Genomic DNA, 18,417 nt, shown 5'->3' on the forward strand with positions numbered 1-18,417 from the left:
ATTTATAGGTTATTATTAGCTAAATTAAGTATAGGTTATTATTAGCTAAATTAATTATAGGTTATTATTATCTAAATTAATTAGGTTATTATTAGCTTGTTGAGTTGAGGTGGCCTGTACTGAACAAAGGTCCCCTAAAAAAGGTCAATAGGTTGTCGGGGGAGGGGGGGGGGGTAATTTGGGTATTAATAATCTTAAGATGCAGTCCGTTGAAGTTCCACCATCCCCCAGTTTAAACCATAACCACAACCCTCAACACAGCAGCAGCATTTCCTGTTTGATTACTAAGAAATGTGTGTGTGTGTGTGGGCACAACTCATTGTTTCTCTTCAAACGGGGTTAACAAATAGGTTGATGGGAAAAATTGCATTGTCTGTTTCTCTGTGTGTGTGTGTGTGTGTGTGTGTGTGTGTGTGTGTGTGTGTGTGTGTGTGTGTTTGTGTGTGTGTGTGTAGCAGTATATAAGTAGGCGATCTCCTGTATCATGCTTCAGTGGTGAAGAAGATGCACCTGCTCCTGTGTCTGCTTGTTCTCTCCCATCTGCCACTCTCAGGTAAGAGCCTTCACTGTACATCATGTGTGTGTGTGTGTGTGTGTGTGTGTGTGTGTGTGTGTGTGTGTGTGTTTGGCAGGAGCCTTCACTGGACATCGTGTGTGCGTGTGTGTGTGTGTGTGTGTGTGTGTGTGTGTGTGTGTGTGTGTGTGCTTGGCAGGAGCCTTCACTGGACATCATGTGTGCGTGTGTGTGTGTGTGTGTGTGTGTGTGTGCTTGGCAGGAGCCTTCACTGGACATCATGTGTGCGTGTGTGTGTGTGTGTGTGTGTGTGTGTGTGTGTGTGTGTGTGTTTGGCAGGAGCCTTCACTGGACATCATGTGTGCGTGTGTGTGTGTGTGTGTGTGTGTGTGTGCTTGGCAGGAGCCTTCACTGGACATCATGTGTGCGTGTGTGTGTGTGTGTGTGTGTGTGTGTGTGTGCTTGGCAGGAGCCTTCACTGGACATCATGTGTGCGTGTGTGTGTGTGTGTGTGTGTGTGTGTGTGTGTGCTTGGCAGGAGCCTTCACTGGACAGAACACAATCAGACCAGTGTTTTGTTTGTGTGTTGTTGGCAGGTGGCGTGCAGAGTGGCATCTTTGGGGGTGGTATGGCCAAGCCCCACTCCAGACCCTACATGGCCTCACTGCAGACAGGAGGACACCACGTGTGTGGAGGAGTGCTGATCAGAGACGACTACATACTGACTGCTGCACACTGTTATAAGTAAGGGAGTGCATGTGTGTGTGTGTGTGTGTGTGTGTGTGTGTGCGTTTATGTCTGTAGATGTGTGCCTGGTGCTTTTGTGTGTGAATGTGACTGGCGTTTACTTGTCTATATACAACCCCAAATCAGATAAAGTTGGGACGTTATGTAAAATGTGAATAAAAACAGAATGTAATAATTTGCAAATCTCGTAAAATAATATTTACCAAAAGGCACAGACAACATAAGTATAGGTATATATACTCTTTTGATCCTGTGAGGGAAATTTGGTCTCTGCATTTATCCCAATCCGTGAATTAGTGACACTCAGCACACACACAGTGAAGTGAAGCACAAACTAATCCTGAAGCAGTGAGCTGCCTGCTACAGCGGCACTTGGGGAGCAGTGAGGGGTTAGGTGCCTTCCTCAAGGGCACTTCAGCCACTACTATTGGTCGGGGTTCGAACCGGCAACCCTCCGGTTACAAGTCTACGAAGCGCTAACCGGTAGTCCACGGCTGCCCCAACATATGTTGTTAAATTATTTATAGGTTATTGTTACAAGATTTATAGGTTATTGTTTCAACATATGTTGAAAATGACAAATTTGTCTATTTCATGGAAAATATATGTTCATTTTGAATTTGATATCATCAACATGTTTCAAAAAAGTTGCCTCGGGGGTAACAAAATGTTGGAAAAGTTGTGTAATGATAAAGAAAACAAAAGGAGGAATGTTTCACAACTAGGGTAACTGGCAACACGATTGGGTATGGAAAAGAGCATCCCAGAGAGGCAGGGTCTCTTAAAGATATAGGCGTGTTCATCACTCTGTGTAAACTTGAAATTCTTTGAGAAAATCTTTGAGAAATCTTTGTAAACAAGGGAAAGAGCTGAAAAACAAATATCGGATGGCCGTGGTCTTTTGGACCTCAGATGGCGCTGCATCAACACCAGACCTGTTTCCAGACCTGTCATCCTGAGTATTTCAGCATTTCTCGATAGAGTCCAGGTGCTAAAATGGCCTGTCTGCAGTCCTGACCTGTCAAATTAGGTGCATCATGGAATGAAAAACATGATTAACAATACCTCATACGGGCCCCAGCTGTGGCGCAACTGGCTGGGGCACCTGCACGGCACGCCGGCGACCCGGGTTCGATTCCCGCCCCGTGGTCCTTTCCGGATCCCACCCCGACTCTCTCTCCCACTCACTTCCTGTCACTCTCCACTGTCCTGTCATTAAAGGCATAAAAAGCCCAAAAAAAAAAAAAAACAATACCTCATACTATTGAGCAACTGAAATCCTATATTGGGCAGGAACGGGACAACATTTAATTCTCAAAACTCTAGCAACTGGTCTTCTCAGTTCATCAACATTTACAGAATTTTGGGTACACTCCATAATAAGGTGCCATAATAAATAGCAAACTAGTAATTACCTAACCCTTTGTTAATATTTGTTAATTGTTACTAAAATATCTATTTGCCACAAGTTAATAGTTTTTTCATCATTAATTAAATATTAGTTGTTTGCATAAAATCTGTATGTTAATGTTTTAACAAATCTATTAACTAATATTGTATTAATATGTGTTAATAGTTAACTAAATGTCTTTTTGGCACTAATTAACAGATATTTCTTACATCATTTAAATGTTAAATGTTTATTTACAAACTATATGTTAATAGAAAAGTTAGTGACTTATTATTATTTAACTAATTGTTATTAAACTGTGCTTCTGCCTATCCCAATATGAACCACTCCCAATAGGACCCTACAATAGCTAGATAGATACTTTATTGATCCCCAAGGGGAAATTCAAGAAAAAAACACGGCGCTACCTTGACATGCTGCCACTCTTGTTGGCACCGGAACCGCTTGCAATAAAGTTGGTTAAGCTTAATTAATATATTAGTAGTATATAGCTATAAGCGTGGGGCCCCTTATAATAAAGTTGGTTAAGCTTAATTAATATATTAGTAGTATATAGCTATCAGTGTGGGGACCCTTATAATAAAGTTGGTTAAGCTTAATTAATATATTAGTAATATATAACCATCAGTATGGGGGACCCTTATTAAGGGTTGGTTAAGCTTTATTAATATAGTAATATATAACTATCAGTATGGGGGACCCCTATAATAGAGTTGGTTTAGCTTAATTAATATATTAGTAGTATATACAGTAACTATTAGTCAGACAGTGAAGGGACTGAGACCAAAACTGGCTTATCACATTTATTCCTTTAGGAAAAGTTAAAACAAAACATGCCTTCAGGCACTGGCATACATAAAACAGCATCTGCACAGGCAAAATAAAAAGAAGTAGTTGAATGGGCTATATATAATATTACAGGCATCATTCCTATACCATCACTGTCAGCCCCACTAGCAAGGGAGACATGTGACATTGAATGTTCAGGTGCACAGAACGACAGTTAATTAATATTCTGAGACTCACTAAACACTCACAGACGTAGACCATACGGAGGTAATGCATAAACATAATGCTAAACTAAATGTACAAAATTCCTGCTAGACCGAATTGCACTTTCCATGCACACTAAGCTAAACTAGCCTACACTAAATGCATCGAAAGTTGCTAGCGGAGTTTACAGCTAGTCACGTAAGACTCAGTGTGTAGCCTATGAACTCGTGGTCATAATGAAAACATTAATAAACGTTCTCTAAGTTGCTAGAATTGCACCCAAATCCTAACAATACATGTAAAGTAATATAATACAGGTGGTATATTGAAGTTTTCAACTTAAACAACATTTTACAGAAATTAAAACAAAGTGGGGAGTGCTTTACACAGTCAACCTACCCAGTGCAAAGCCGCTTCTGATCGGCTATTTCATATGTTGTTTTTTACTGCTAAATATGGGTTTACAAGATTATTATCACATTCTGTTTTCATTTGCATTTTACACAACGTCCCAACTTTTTCTGATTTGGGGTTGTATATATATATATACTCATATGTTTTTCTCTACATACCAGCCTTGGAGGGAGTTCTGGGAATGTATTTCTTTGCATTTCTCCTAAAAACCCATTGCAAAGCCATCTGGTTGTTAAGATACATACTGAACCGAAATAAGTTTGTGTTTTTTGTCCAATATTAAAAATATAACACATGGACAAAAGTTTGACCCTTCTGCCAGTGATGTTTTCGGAACAAGTTTGATTTTCTGCATTTTTCGCATCGATTGATCATTGAGCGACGTTTCCTACCGGCAGGTTAAAGCCGCAGGAGGTGGTTCTGGGAGGCCACAACATCACGCAGAGGGAGTCCAGCCAGCAGAGGATCCAGCTGGAGGAGAAGGACTTCCACACACACCCTCAGTTCAAACATCCCAACCAGTTTCACTTCGACATCATGCTGCTCAAGGTACAATTTCTGCTGAACAAATTTGGCTGCTACAAGTACATAGACTATACTATACTATACTATACTATATTATAATTTAATTTAATTTGTATACATTGAAAGATAGCTAGCTACCCAGATAGCTAGCTAGATAGATAGATACTTTGTTCATCCCCAAAGGTCAAATAAAGTAATAGATAGATAGATAGATAGATAGATAGATAGATACTGTGTTAACCCCCAAAGGTCAAATAAAGTAATGGCCAGATAGATAGATAGATAGATAGATAGATAGATAGATAGATAGATAGATACTGTGTTAACCCCCAAAAGTCAAATAAAGTGATGGCTGTGTCTTCTCCATCGTCTCCAACACTCCCCAGCTGAAGCCCAAAGCTGAGCTGAATGAGTATGTGCAGGTGCTGGAGCTGCCCAGGAGGTTGGGGAGGATCCCAGCCCGGCTGCATTGTGAGGTGGCCGGGTGGGGGAGGAGGGTCCTGGGGAGGGGAGCGGAGAGTGTGCTGTTCGAGGCTAACGTCACGCTGGCCAGCAGCAAGGACTGCAGGAACATCGCAGGGAACCACTTCAGTGTGGACCAGATGTCCTGCAGCTTCTCCAAGGGGGTGGACGGCTTCTGTCAGGTAAGAAGTCTCAGTATAAGCATAGTATACATATACTCTGCATTTTATCCCAATCCGTGAATTATTGAAACACACTCAGCACACACACACAGTGAGGTGAAGCACACAGGCGCAGTGAGCTGCCTGCTACAACAGTGAGGGGTTAGGTGCCTTGCTCTAGGGCACTTCAGCCGTTCCCACTGGTTGGGGAGGTCCGGAGTGCTAACCAGTGGGCCACGGCTGCCCCAAGTCTCAGGTGGTGAATGATCACATACTGTATGCACAGAGATGGTTAACACACGTCAAGGTGGCCCACATCTACCGGATGTCTTTGATGCACCGACAAAAATAGAACATTTACAAAATAAATGTAACTGTTTTCCAGTTACATTTATTGAGAACTTTTGGGACACATTCAAAGATCAATAATCAGTATAATTAAGCTCAGGCCTATTAGCCTAACCACTTACTACTATGTCTTACTTCATGAAGAGTCTGGCCTTTCATGATTGGGAGACGCTTTCAACCCTAGCATCCTAACGGGTGGAGACTTTGTGTTAACTTTGGTTTGGCTTGAGCAATGATTTCAATCCCATTGATCAGGGATTCATAACGTTACTTGTAGCGTTGCTAGCCTCTTTTTGAATTTTAAAGTAACATTATCCCCTCTCGCTTCTGATTAGCCAACCATGCTAGCGACCAAGGGAAACGATAGTGTATTGTTTTGTGCCATACTAGTATCTCAGTGAAATGAAGATGAATGGATATACTGCACTAGGTGGGCAGGGCCAGGCTACAGGCCTATAGCCTATGAATATAACTTGCTTGTTTCTGTTCCCAGGGTGACTCAGGAGGTCCCCTTGTGTGTCGCCATAACAACAAACATATTCTGTATGGAGTGGACGTGTACACCGGTAGCCCCTGTGACACTCCTGACTACCCTCAGGTCTACACAAGCGTGGCCTACTTCCTGCCCTGGATTAAAGAGGAGCTGCATGGGAAGAACTATGGAAACCATAATGTAACTAAGGAAACCATAATGTAACTATGGAAACCATAATATAACTATGGAAACCATAACCATAATGTAACTAAGGAAACCATAATGTAACTATGGAAACCATAATATATCTATGGAAACCATAATGTAACTATGGAAACCATAATATAACTATGGAAACCATAATGCTACTATTGAGACATGAGTTGTGTATGGAATGTAGGCTTTAAGTCAGGGGAACATAGCATATAGACCTTCATAATGACCAAGTGTTTACTGTGGTTTACTATGTGATTAGCATATAGACCTTCATAAGGACCAAGCGTTTTTACTGTACTATGTGATTAGCATATAGACCTTCATAATGACCAAGCGTTTTTACTGTGGTTTTTAGATAATGGTGGATGCTAGGAGAAGCACTGGTTAGAGAGGTTTGCTAAAGGCTCTTCTACATGAGATCTAATCACTGATGTCTGAATGTTCAGTGTATTTCTAAAAAATAAAATGAAAATGCCTGAATAAGTCACCAGACTTGTCCTGCTCTATACCCTACAGACACACAGACTCACTAAGGCCCCCCCCACCCCAACCCCACCCCAAGTGGTAGTGGAACACACACACACACTATAATGGTTGTCTGACATAACCCAAGACAATGTTGAGCACGCGCACACACACACAGACACACTCACACACACACTAATGGTTTTCTGATACAGGACACTGGTAACACACACACACACACACACACTTTCAAGACACTGTTATAGCAAGGGTAGAGATCAACGATTGATGGTCCATCCTGTTTCTAATCACTGCACTGAAGCCTGCAAAGGTGTGACATGACTTGCTGTAAAATTTCAGTCACCCAACACAACACTTTCCTGTGATTAATGCAAGCATTTGTTTTGAAAGATTTACAGAGGGGTGTGTGTGTGTTTCTGTGTGTGTGTGTGTGTGTGTGTGTGTGTGAGTGCGCGCGCGTACGTGTCTGTGTGTGTGCGTATGTGTGTGTTTGTGTGTGTGTGTGTGTGTGTGTGTGGTTAACTGTGTATAAGTACGTGAGATGTGTCATGTGTGTGTGGGAGATCCTCTTGCTCAGTGAAGAATGCTGGTGTTTCTGCTTCTCTCTCAGATCTCTCTCTCAGGTAACATGATTCAATAAGAGGGATTGTGAGTTCATATATTCATGATTTATCATTTATATAGTGTAAATAGATATTATAATTAGAATTAGTTTTATATATATATTTCAAATTACCATAAAAATATATTTTTCTCCTGTCAAATCTTCACCAACGGGGTGTGTGTGACTGATCTTCTCTGTGATTGGTGGATTATCAGGTGGTGTGCAGAGTGGCATCTTTGGGGGTGATGAGGCCAAGCCCCACTCCAGACCCTACATGGCCTCACTGCAGACAGGAGGACGCCACGTATGTGGAGGAGTGCTGATCAGAGAGGACTACGTACTGACTGCTGCACACTGTTATAAGTAAGGGAGTGCGTGTGTGTGTTTATGTGTGTGTGTGTTGTTGAGGAAGGGTCTGTCTGCCTGTCTGTCTGTCTGCCTGTGTCCGTGGTGTGGATCAGAGCCATATAAAGGTTTATATGGCTCTGGTGTGGATTAGTGGTAGCAGAGTGGTTAAGGAGGAGACTAGCATGCAGTAGCCTGAATAGTTGTGGGTTCAATTCCCAGCTTCCACCGTTGTGCCCTTGAGCAAGGCACTCAACCCCAAGATGCTCCGACAATGTAGTCCCTTGTAATAGAATTTACCTATGTAAGTCACTTTGGATTAAAAGTGTTTGCTAAATAAATACATGTAAATATGTATGGCATTTGTGTGTGTAGCAGAATGTTGATCTGGGTGGAGGGCTGTGTGTATGTCTCCCTATCTGAGATGGCTCATAGGTCTGTGTGTGTGTGTGTGTGTGTGTGTGTGTGTGTGTGTGTGTGTATGTATGTGTGTGTGTGTGTGTGTGTGTGTGTGTGTGTGTGTGTGTGTGTAGCAGAATGTTGATCTGGGTGGAGGGCTGTGTGTATTTCTGTATTTCTCCCTATCTGAGATGGCTCATCAGTCTGTGTGTGTGTGTGTGTGTGTGTGTGTGTGTGTGTGTCTCTGTGTATGTGTCTAGCAGAATGTTGATCTGGGTGGAGGGCTGTGTGTATTTCTCCCTATCTGAGATGGCTCATCAGTCTGTGTGTGTGTGTGTGTGTGTGTGTGTGTGTGTATGTGTGTGTGTGTGTGTGTGTGGCAGAATGTTGATCTGGGTGGAGGCTGTGTGTATTTCTCTCCCACACTGCACTGTTGTCTAAATTCCTCTCCAGCCGGTCCATTCCTGACCGGGCCATGGAGGTGGTTCTGGGGGCCCATGGCATCAGCAGTAAAGAGTCCAGCCAGCAGAGGATCCAGGTGAAGAAGTTCCACAAACACCCTCAATTCAGAGATCCAAATCAGTACGACTACGACATCATGCTGCTCAAGGTACACTGCTGAACTCCAGGTAGCAAAGATACATCATGCTGCTCAAGGTACACTACTGAACTCCAGGTAGCAAAGATACATAATGCTGCTCAAGGTACACTACTGAACTCCAGGTAGCAAAGATACATCATGCTGCTCAAGGTACACTACTGAACTCCAGGTAGCAAAGACAACAATTCCATTTATATAGCAACTACGTAGCAAGATAACACTTCCATCTGCATAGCAACTAAGTAGCAAGACAACAATTCCATCTGCATAGCAACTAAGTAGCAAGACAACAATTCCATCTGCATTGCAACTATGTAGAAAGATAAGATACATCATGTTGCTCAAGGTAGCCTACATGCTCAACTCCAAATCACACAGCAACTACATCTATGTAGCAAAGATAACATATATTATAACATATATTTGTACATGCAGCTTTTAGTTCAATTGTTATTCTATTAAAGGCTGATGGAGACCCCTTGTCTACACTAATACATTAACAAATTTAACTCAGAAATTCCTAATTTTAATGAACTTAATGACATATCAACATTAAAGATACTATTAGGAGAAGGAGATGAAGCATATCTTGCTGCCCAGTATGTATCAACATGCCACAATCTGAGGGACAATGAGTGACCTATATCGACAAATAAACACACACACAGACACACGCACAGACACACACGCACGCGCGCACACACACACACACACACACACACACACACACACACACACACACACACACACACACACACACACACACTGCATCATACACTGCATTTTATTTTACTTTTACCTATTTATTTTATTCTTATGAAAATGATGATAATGTACTGATTTATTGTATAACTGCTTTGGCAATATAAGTGAGCTTGTCATGCCAATAAAGCATTCTTGAATTGACTTGAACTCCCTCTCTCTCTCTTTCTCTGACTCTCTTACTCACACACACACACATGCACTCACACGCACACACACACACACACTCTCACACACACACACACACACACAGGAGCAGAAGAAGTGTGAGGATTTGTGGCAGAAAGAACATTTCAACCAAACCCACATGGTGTGCTCATCCTCCAAACAGGGGAAAGGCTTCTGCCAGGTGTGTGTGTGTGTGTGTGTCTGTGTGTGTATAGCTGTATGGGGGGAGAGTTAGCGTTAGTGGATGTATTTGTTTAATAGATGATTGAGGAAGATGTTCATTGTCTGTCAATCTGATCTCTCTCTCTCTCTCTCTCTCTCTCTCTCTCTCTTTCTGTGTGTGTGTGTGTGTGTGTGTCTGTGTGTGTGTGTGTATCTTCCCACACTGGATCTTTGTCTCTCTTTTTGGATTCTGATGAGCACTGTTTATCATATCTCCCTCTCTCTTCATCTCTCTCTCTCTTCATCTCTCCCTCTCTCTCCCTCTCTCTCTCTCTCCCTCTCTCTCTCCAGGGAGACTCAGGAGGGCCACAGGTCTACACCTGGGTCTCTGCAAGGACAGGGCCTATCCGCAGGTCTACACCAGAGTCTCGGCCTTCCTGCCCTGGATCAAGAAGGTGATGGGGAGGAAAGAGAGGGACCCATGAGCCACACTGCTGTGTGTTTGCATTAGTGTTTCTCTCTCTTTCTTTCTTTCTTTCTTTCTTTTTTTCTTTCTTCCTTTCTGTCTTTCTTTCTCTTTCTCTCTGTATGCGCTTATGTGAATTTTAATCTTGTTTTACGTAATGTACATCTCGCCAGGGCTTTGTTTACAATAAAACAATCTATTTATTTGATACTGAGTGCTTATTGGCTGCATGTCCACTGTCCCCTGCTCTTCTAAAACAGTGAAACTACATACATTCTGTTCATGCAGATAAAACCTGATAACATGGGCGCTGAAATGAAACAGGACAGCTAACACAGTTGCCACATTAACACATTAGCACTGACATCCCAACCCGCAAAAAGTAATTTCAGGGAGGTATTACGAACCCCCCCCCTCCCAAAAAAAAACTTTAGCCTACAAGTATAATGTCTAGTCAGTAGGCCTAGGCTACACCAAATAAGGAAGGCTTATAGATAGAAATTGTGAAAATATGTAGATTTTGGTAGTTTGGTCTTTTCATGTAGCCTTGGCAACTAGCCATCTAGCAGGCTATAGGCCTGAATAATATGCACATGAATTGACACTTGACACTCAACTCAACATGTCTTTTGTAATCATTTAACCCGCCATGGGCAATGCTAAAGTCACTGTTACAAACAGTGCAGCGTGCAGCGTGCCTATTATTATCATGACCGCCGCGCAGCGAAGCTTTAGTCAGATTTTTTTTCTTCTTTTTCACATGTAAAAATGAGGTGTTGTAATCGTAGGTATCTGTGACCTAACATAGTCAAAACTGCACGAAATTGGAAGTATAGGATCATTATGACACCCTCTGAATGCACGCCAAGTTTCGTGGAATTCCATCCATGGGGGGCCACACAATAAATTAATTTATGTTACTATACACCAACTGGCCTGTAGGTGGCCAGAGTTTTCTGTAAATATCTCGAGAACCGTAGGGCCTAGGAGGTCCACCTTTTTTTTGTATGTTGGTCTTAAGGGGTCATGTCAACTCATCCCATTACCACTGACTGGTAGATTTAGCGAAACAGGCCAATCAGGATGCTCTCTGTCTTGGATGCGCTCAAGCTCACACGCACCACCCCTCTCTCTCTCTACCGTCGTGTGCGCTCTACACTCAGATGCACACGCGGTCTCGCATGCGCGCTCTTGATCGCTCACTCTAGATTCCGGGAGATTTTATCTAATTTGCGGGCGTCAGGGAGCCGCTATCAATATGCGGGAGACTCCCGGAACGTCCGGGAGACTTGGGATGTCTGCATCATGCAGTCAGTGAATTTTGCACCATAGTGGCAAGAACTAATGAGAAAAAATAAGATGGCAGGCATGGGGTTAACCGACCTAGATGGTCTTGTTGCTATTTTGACACAAACTGAAACACACACACACACACACACCGGAAACCACAACAGCCCATCTCTTGCCTCATGTCTGCAGGTATTTTTATTGCACCAACTTTTGTCAGACACATATGCTATGCTAACTTCTGACATAGGGGAGACCGGGGACAGTTGCAACATAGCCTCGTGAGACCATCCTGATCTTGCGAGCATCAGGGTTTCACTCGCAGATCAGTCTGGATACTTTCCGTTAAAGAAAATTTGGAGCAGTTCACCAAACGAACGTCCAATCAGCGTTGGCTTTGAGGCGGGTTGAGGTGTGACGCAACGAACAACATGACGGCATCCACAGAGATGCATAGCTATCGCGCAAGTTTTATTCAAATTAGAAAGTATTCCTGGGTAAACTGTGAAGCTATGAGTCTCAGCCATGCAGCTGGGAGGAATGAACGACAGACATCCTCCACAGCTGATTCCAGTTCATAATGGAGGAATATACTATCTTCAGAAGTGTAGGGCCTACCGTGAAAACTTGATGGGAATTGTCGTTGATCAGGTTCATAAATGGTAAGTTAAAACATCTTAACGTTTGTCACGTTACCTAACTTAATTGTATGTTAAACGGCATTAGAAGAATACTTTGTTCATCTAATTGGTTGATTTGGCCCGTCGATAACCAACAAAGGTGGTGATAGACAGATGGTTTATCCAATCAGCTAACCAGTATGTCCGCCCCTTCCCAAAAGTTCTTCAATGAAAAGTTCCCAGATGGATATGCGGAGCAAATCCATCTGGCGGAGTCAGGTTAGTTGCAACAGGGGATGGTTGCAACATGTCAATTTTCTCCAATCAGAAACAAGGTAGAGTGATGACACTCACACTGCATATGCTCAGTTGGATGCCCCCCCTAGCAGAGAAAAGGCAAGGAGATTCCTGAACTGCTCCAGGATTTATTGTAAAAAAACTGTTTTTTAGGTATGAAAGTATTTATTTTCTTGAGCTTTGTTTCTGTTAAACTGCTGTCACTGTTTTTGTGATTCAGCTCAAACTTATATGGTTTAAATAAGTAATATGTTTAAGCATTTAAGCTTTAAGTTTAACTTTAAGCTACTATGGTTAGCTACTATGGTTTAACTTTAAGCTACTATGGTTAGCATGTGTCAAGGTCCCCTTGTTTAGCTAGCACATGAGGTTTTATCATGGCTGACAGGAAAGGGGACAGTTGCAACAACTGTTGCAACTGTCCCCATACAGTCTCGTACAATGCATAAATATGATAATATAAAATATATATTTTTAAAAACATGTTTTACATGACAATAGTCTAAATAAAAGTGAATTGCTTCCCAAATTGTTCCATTCTTCCTATGTCACTAAAGTCCTACTGTATTTTATATCAATTTCAATATTTGACATCTACACATAAGACCTACTCATCTAGACAAATCTATAATTGTCATCTAATCAAAGCTGGTGAATAAATAACACTGTAATGTTATTATAACTTACATAACTTGTATTTACATACAAAAATAATCATTTTGCTGCACTGACATATATTGTAATATATTGTATTTTTAACATGTTGCAACCATCCCCAAACAATGTTGCAACTGTCTCCGGGCCCGGGGTCAGTTGCAACATCTGACTCCTTACATTCAAATGCAAATTGTGAAAAATGTAGATTCTGTAATTATCTTTAAATGGTTTAGTCTATTAACAGACATATGTAAGTGTATTGTATAAAAAATTGGTTTGTCTAATCCAAACCGTCTCTGAGTAACAGAGCCAAATGCAAAAAGTGTTGCAACTGTCCCCGGTCTCCCCTACACATAGATGCTATGCTAACTTGTGTCAGACACACAGAAGCTATGCTAACTTGTGTCAGACACACAGATGCTATGCTAACTTGTGTCAGACACACAGATGCTATGCTAACTTCTCACATACACATAAATGCTAGGCTAACTTGTGTCAGACACACAGAAGCTATTGTGTCAGACACACAGATGCTATGCTAACTTGTGTCAGACACATTGATGCTATGCTAACTTGTGTCAGACACACAGATGCTATGCTTCTGATAGACTCACGCTATACTAACTGCTGCTGTTATGTACTGATAAGATAAGAGTGAAATAAATTAGAAGTAAGTCCAGTATGTATTGTAGTCTAATTACTGCTCACTGGTTCTGCTGGGCCAAACTACTCACTACACACTGCAGTCTGTACACTACACTACTCACTCACTACTTACTACACACTACAGTCTGCACACTACACTACTCACTCACTACTTACTGCACACTGCAAAGGTGTGAAGTTTCCAACAGAGTTTGAGCCCCCCTAGCTTCCTGTGTGTGTGTGTGTGTGTGTCAGAGTCAGACAGAAAGGGTTGGGGTGGTGGTGGGGGGTGATGGTACAAGGGAAAGATTTAGCAAGGTGAGAAGTGTATGTGTGCGTGTGGGTGTGCTTTAGTGTGTGTCTGTTGGGTGCCATGCGTAGTGTGTGTGAGTCTTTCTCAGCGGTGAAGAATGCTGTTGCTTCTACTTCTCTCTCATCTCTCATTCTCAGGTAATAGTTGTGAATTCATTATAATTTGATCTCATATTAATCTCAGGTAAGGTTATAGTTGTGAACTAATTATCATTTGATGTCATATTAATCTCAGGTAAGGCTATAGTTGTGAATTCATTATCATTCGATCTAACATGGAAATGATATGAACTGGCATAATGCTGATGATCTGTGGATGATTGTGGACTATCAGGTGGCATGCAGAGTGGCATCTTTGGTGGTCGTATGGCCAAGCCCCACTCCAGACCCTACATGGCCTCACTGCAGACACGGAGACACCACGGGTGTGGAGGAGTGCTGATCAGAGAGGACTACGTGCTGACTGCTGCACACTGTTATAATCGCAGGTGCAACCATACTTGTGCATGCGTGCGTGTGTGCATGTGTGTGTATGTGCATGTGTGTGTATGTGTGTGCATGTGCATGCGTGCGTGTGTGCATGTGTGTGTGTGTGTGTGCGTGTGTATGTGTGTGAGTAAGGAAGAAACGTGGGGTTCCTCTTGTAAGTGTTTATATTAATGAGCCACACTAAAGCAAATGCTTGTGTCTTGTGTCTGTTCTCATTCATGTTAGTTGTTGATTGTGTGTTCTAGTGCTATATAAACTATATTTTAGTGCTATGTTTCTTTTAATGAACAACCCACAATGACTGATTGGACTCTTTGTAATCATATTGGTTGTTGTGTGCATGTTTTAGTGATCCCATAGACGACGTAGTTCTGGGTGCCCACAACATCAGTGAGCAGGAGAAGAGCCAACAGCACATTGGCATCTCTGAGTTCATCCCTCACCCAAAGTACCCCAAGAAGAAGCTTCGCAATGACGACCCCAGGACTCGAGAGCATGACATCATGCTGTTGAAGGTGAATCAATTTAATCAGTGATTTACCTTGACTTAGCAAGCTTGCCTCAAAGGCTATTACTATATGCTAATTTGTTGTAAATGCATATTCCAGTTTCACTCAAAATTAGTCTGATTAATTAGTCTAATTATTAGTTTTGATCCTTAATGAATGTTTACCCTCATTATCATCCCATATCAAATAGACCATCGGTTATTCTTAAACTGGAGTTGTCCTTTGAGAACACTGTTGTATATAATACTATACACTGTTCACTCCTCAGCTGAAGACCAAGGCTAAGCAGAACAAGTTTGTGAAGGTGTTGGAGCTCCCTAAGAAATATGGGAAGATCCGTGCTGGGGAGCAGTGTGAGGTGGCTGGGTGGGGGAAGAGAGTCCTCGGGCGAGAAGCAGAGAACGTCCTGTACGAGGCTGAAGTCATGCTGGACAAGACATCGAACTGTGAAGCGAAATGGCAGCAGTATTACAACCAGGACCAGATGACCTGCAGCGTCCCTGACGGCAGAGGAGGATTCTGTCAGGTAAGTCAGCACCTATTTATGACTGTCCAGGAATGATCAGGGCCATATTTAGACTCAGGCATCTCACGTCAGCTGAAATCATTTGCAGTGATTTTGATGGATGCAGTTGTGAGCTGCGTTGAATTAAATCTCTTAGATCATCATACCACCGATACTGTTATAGTTTGTTATAGTTATAGTTGTTATAGTTTAGTTGACCAACCATAAAAGGAGTGTCCAATGTCCAGTGTGATCCATAAGATCAGGAATGTCATATGGTTTCCTAAGAGTTCAACAAATGTACACTATGAGGAAACCTGGCCTGTCCTTCCTGTTGATATTGTAGCAGAGACACAGGGTTCTGCATGACTTTTCACTTCCTTAATAGAACAGGTTATAAATTGTGTCAGAGAGCATGGTCTCCTGATTGGCTTGTCCCATGTTCCATTTGTTGCCAGGGTGATTCTGGAGGTCCTCTCATCTGTGGAAAGGGCAAGGCCAAGATCCTGTATGGAGTCACAGCCTACACAGGTGCACCATGCGATACCACAGAATACCCAGAAGTCTACACGAGAGTCCCCTACTTCCTGCCCTGGATCAAAGACGTTATCGGGGTGAATGATGCTCTGTAGACAGGAACTCATTACTTGTTCTTAGTTCACTTTTTTTTAGGAGGTCATGAACAGTAAAAAAGTACTTTTCCTAATGTACTTAAACTAGTGTGCTATTATGATACAGACTACTTATTTCACACTGCCTTATATATTTTTATTTATTTATTTATTTTATTTTTTTAATTGCAAGGGTCCCTTTTCTCTTTTTCTGTTTGACGTATGACACAAGCTTACAAAAATCCTTACAAGGTGCAAGAAAGAACCCCTTTTGAAATAGTGCTCTTAAATCTGTCACTCAAACAATATTCCTGACCCTCACCAAGTAACCACAAACTGTTCAATGATGAAGCACACATACAATCATACACAATCGCCACCAGTCATGTGGCCATTACAGCTGCCCATATTGCGATGTCAATCAAAGCTCATCTTTTTTGGTCAGTCACCAATAAATAAAATGTCACAATAGCTCCATCTTATATTTGCCACTCCACTCCATGAAAGGCAAACAAGAGAGAGAACTAGAGAAATGAAAAGTCATGAGATATGTATAACATCTCAATATGTGGTGGTCACAATAAAGCGCACACTATAACACACACGTTTTGAATTGGGTCTTTTGTAACATCTCTCTATTGTATAACCTGGAGGACAACACCTTAATGTGAGACCCATATTGCAGAGGCAGAGCAGTCTGTTATCAGCAGTACCATGCAATCGATGATGTTTTTTAAGACCATCATGTGAAGACAGACTACTCTCATTGCAAGCCAAGTCTATGGCTTGAGGTGTGTGTGTGTGTGTGTGTGTGTGTGACTGCAGAACGGACAGACTTCAAAGCACTACTACAATGCTGATTGTTGACTTGGGTTGCCCTTGTGTGGTGAACAGAAGTCACACTGAGCACACCACACAAGACTGCCCACCATCAGCTGGTCACACTGAGCACACCACACAAGACTACCCACCATCAGCTGGTCACACTGAGCACACCACACAAGACTACCCACCATCAGCTGGTCACACTGAGCACACCACACAAGACTACCCACCATCAGCTGGCACACATTCAGCTGCTAGCGCCAAACACGGGTCCAGTCAGATTACTAAATGTAAGCAAAACAGTGCTAGCATTTTCACACTACTCTTGCTCACGATTTGCCGCAAATCAAAATATGATCGCTCCTAAGCTGTCCTGGGTCTTTTGGTTGTGGAAGAAAGCAGGCTAGAAAGGAAAAAAACTATGACTGTGATATTCGATCCAGTCATCCAAAGGCAAAATACCAACTAGGATTGTAATATCTATGGGAATATCTTACACTGAGCTTCTTAACAACATGTACTGTAGGCAAGCTAAACAACCAATCAAGCGACCCCTTTCCCCATGGCTCTGACACTGAAACACACAAGCTGGTCTGGTGTTGGTCATGATGCGCGCACCCAAAGTCCTTATAGGCAAGTCCTCTTACTTGGCGGCCATCTTGGTAACGCGTTTAAGGCTGTTGTTTTGGGAAGCGCTCCGACACAGGATCAATGAGCGTTCCAACACATCAGGGACTAACAGGCCATTCATCGGTCGGAGCGCTTGGTGTCTCCAATGTTCACAACACAACATAAAGTGCATTAAATAGCCAGGCAATGATAAAAGCAAAAAAATACATTCTCAAAGAAATGATGACAGGTCAAAATCTTCATTCATTTCACCTGGAGACAGAGATCCCAGATGATACATCCAGAACGCCTCCCTTTGAAAAAGTTTCCTGTCTATATCCCCTCCCCTGCAGGGACTACGTGTTCTATGCCAGTGCATTTAAGATCTTAGTGTGGTCCTTTTCTAGAAAATGTCTTGCTACTGGTGAAGTTATATCACTCCTACAAATGGCTGATTTATGGTCACTCAGTCTTGTTCTTAATGGTCTCGATGTTTTCCCAACGTATGATAATTGACAGGGGCATTGCTAAATTATGTTTTTCATATAAGAATTTATCAATTAATCAATTTGGAGAGCTCAATCAATGATTTCAATGTCGGAGCACTCGTTGATCCTGTGCCGCACTGTAGACAGGCTACATGTGTCATCAATTGAGGCAACCTGCCTTGTTAAGACTAGGAAGTGGTTAGGGATTACACAGACTGACGAAGGCCGCAAGGCCGAAACGTTTGTTACCCCTGCTGCTAAATGTGAAAATAAATTAGCAAAAAGAAACAATTTTGGCCTGCAA

General features: G+C 42.2%; 2 protein-coding genes across 2 annotated transcripts; both read left to right on the forward strand.

Moving 5' to 3' along the window:
- The first annotated feature begins 471 nt into the window (after positions 1–471).
- On the forward strand, positions 472–6,272 carry LOC143099491 (mast cell protease 1A-like). Its single transcript, XM_076262455.1, has 5 exons — positions 472–553; positions 1,111–1,258; positions 4,478–4,628; positions 4,991–5,248; positions 6,069–6,272. Exons 1-5 carry the CDS (start codon positions 505–507, stop codon positions 6,270–6,272), a joined length of 810 nt encoding a protein of 269 aa, XP_076118570.1. The 5' UTR covers positions 472–504.
- A 903-nt stretch (positions 6,273–7,175) lies between these two features.
- LOC143099492 (granzyme B-like) lies at positions 7,176–16,662 on the forward strand. Its single transcript, XM_076262456.1, has 10 exons — positions 7,176–7,375; positions 7,572–7,719; positions 8,554–8,710; positions 9,717–9,812; positions 10,145–10,248; positions 14,147–14,151; positions 14,412–14,565; positions 14,916–15,081; positions 15,344–15,601; positions 16,039–16,662. Exons 1-10 carry the CDS (start codon positions 7,336–7,338, stop codon positions 16,210–16,212), a joined length of 1,302 nt encoding a protein of 433 aa, XP_076118571.1. The 5' UTR covers positions 7,176–7,335; the 3' UTR covers positions 16,213–16,662.
- The last annotated feature ends 1,755 nt before the right edge of the window (positions 16,663–18,417 follow it).

This window comes from Alosa pseudoharengus, unplaced genomic scaffold (assembly GCF_046254945.1).
Source record: "Alosa pseudoharengus isolate Yale_2024_CS ecotype anadromous, Long Island Sound unplaced genomic scaffold, YU_APseudo_1.1 YU_APseudo_1.1_scf_3, whole genome shotgun sequence".
NCBI lineage: Eukaryota > Metazoa > Chordata > Actinopteri > Clupeiformes > Clupeidae > Alosa > Alosa pseudoharengus.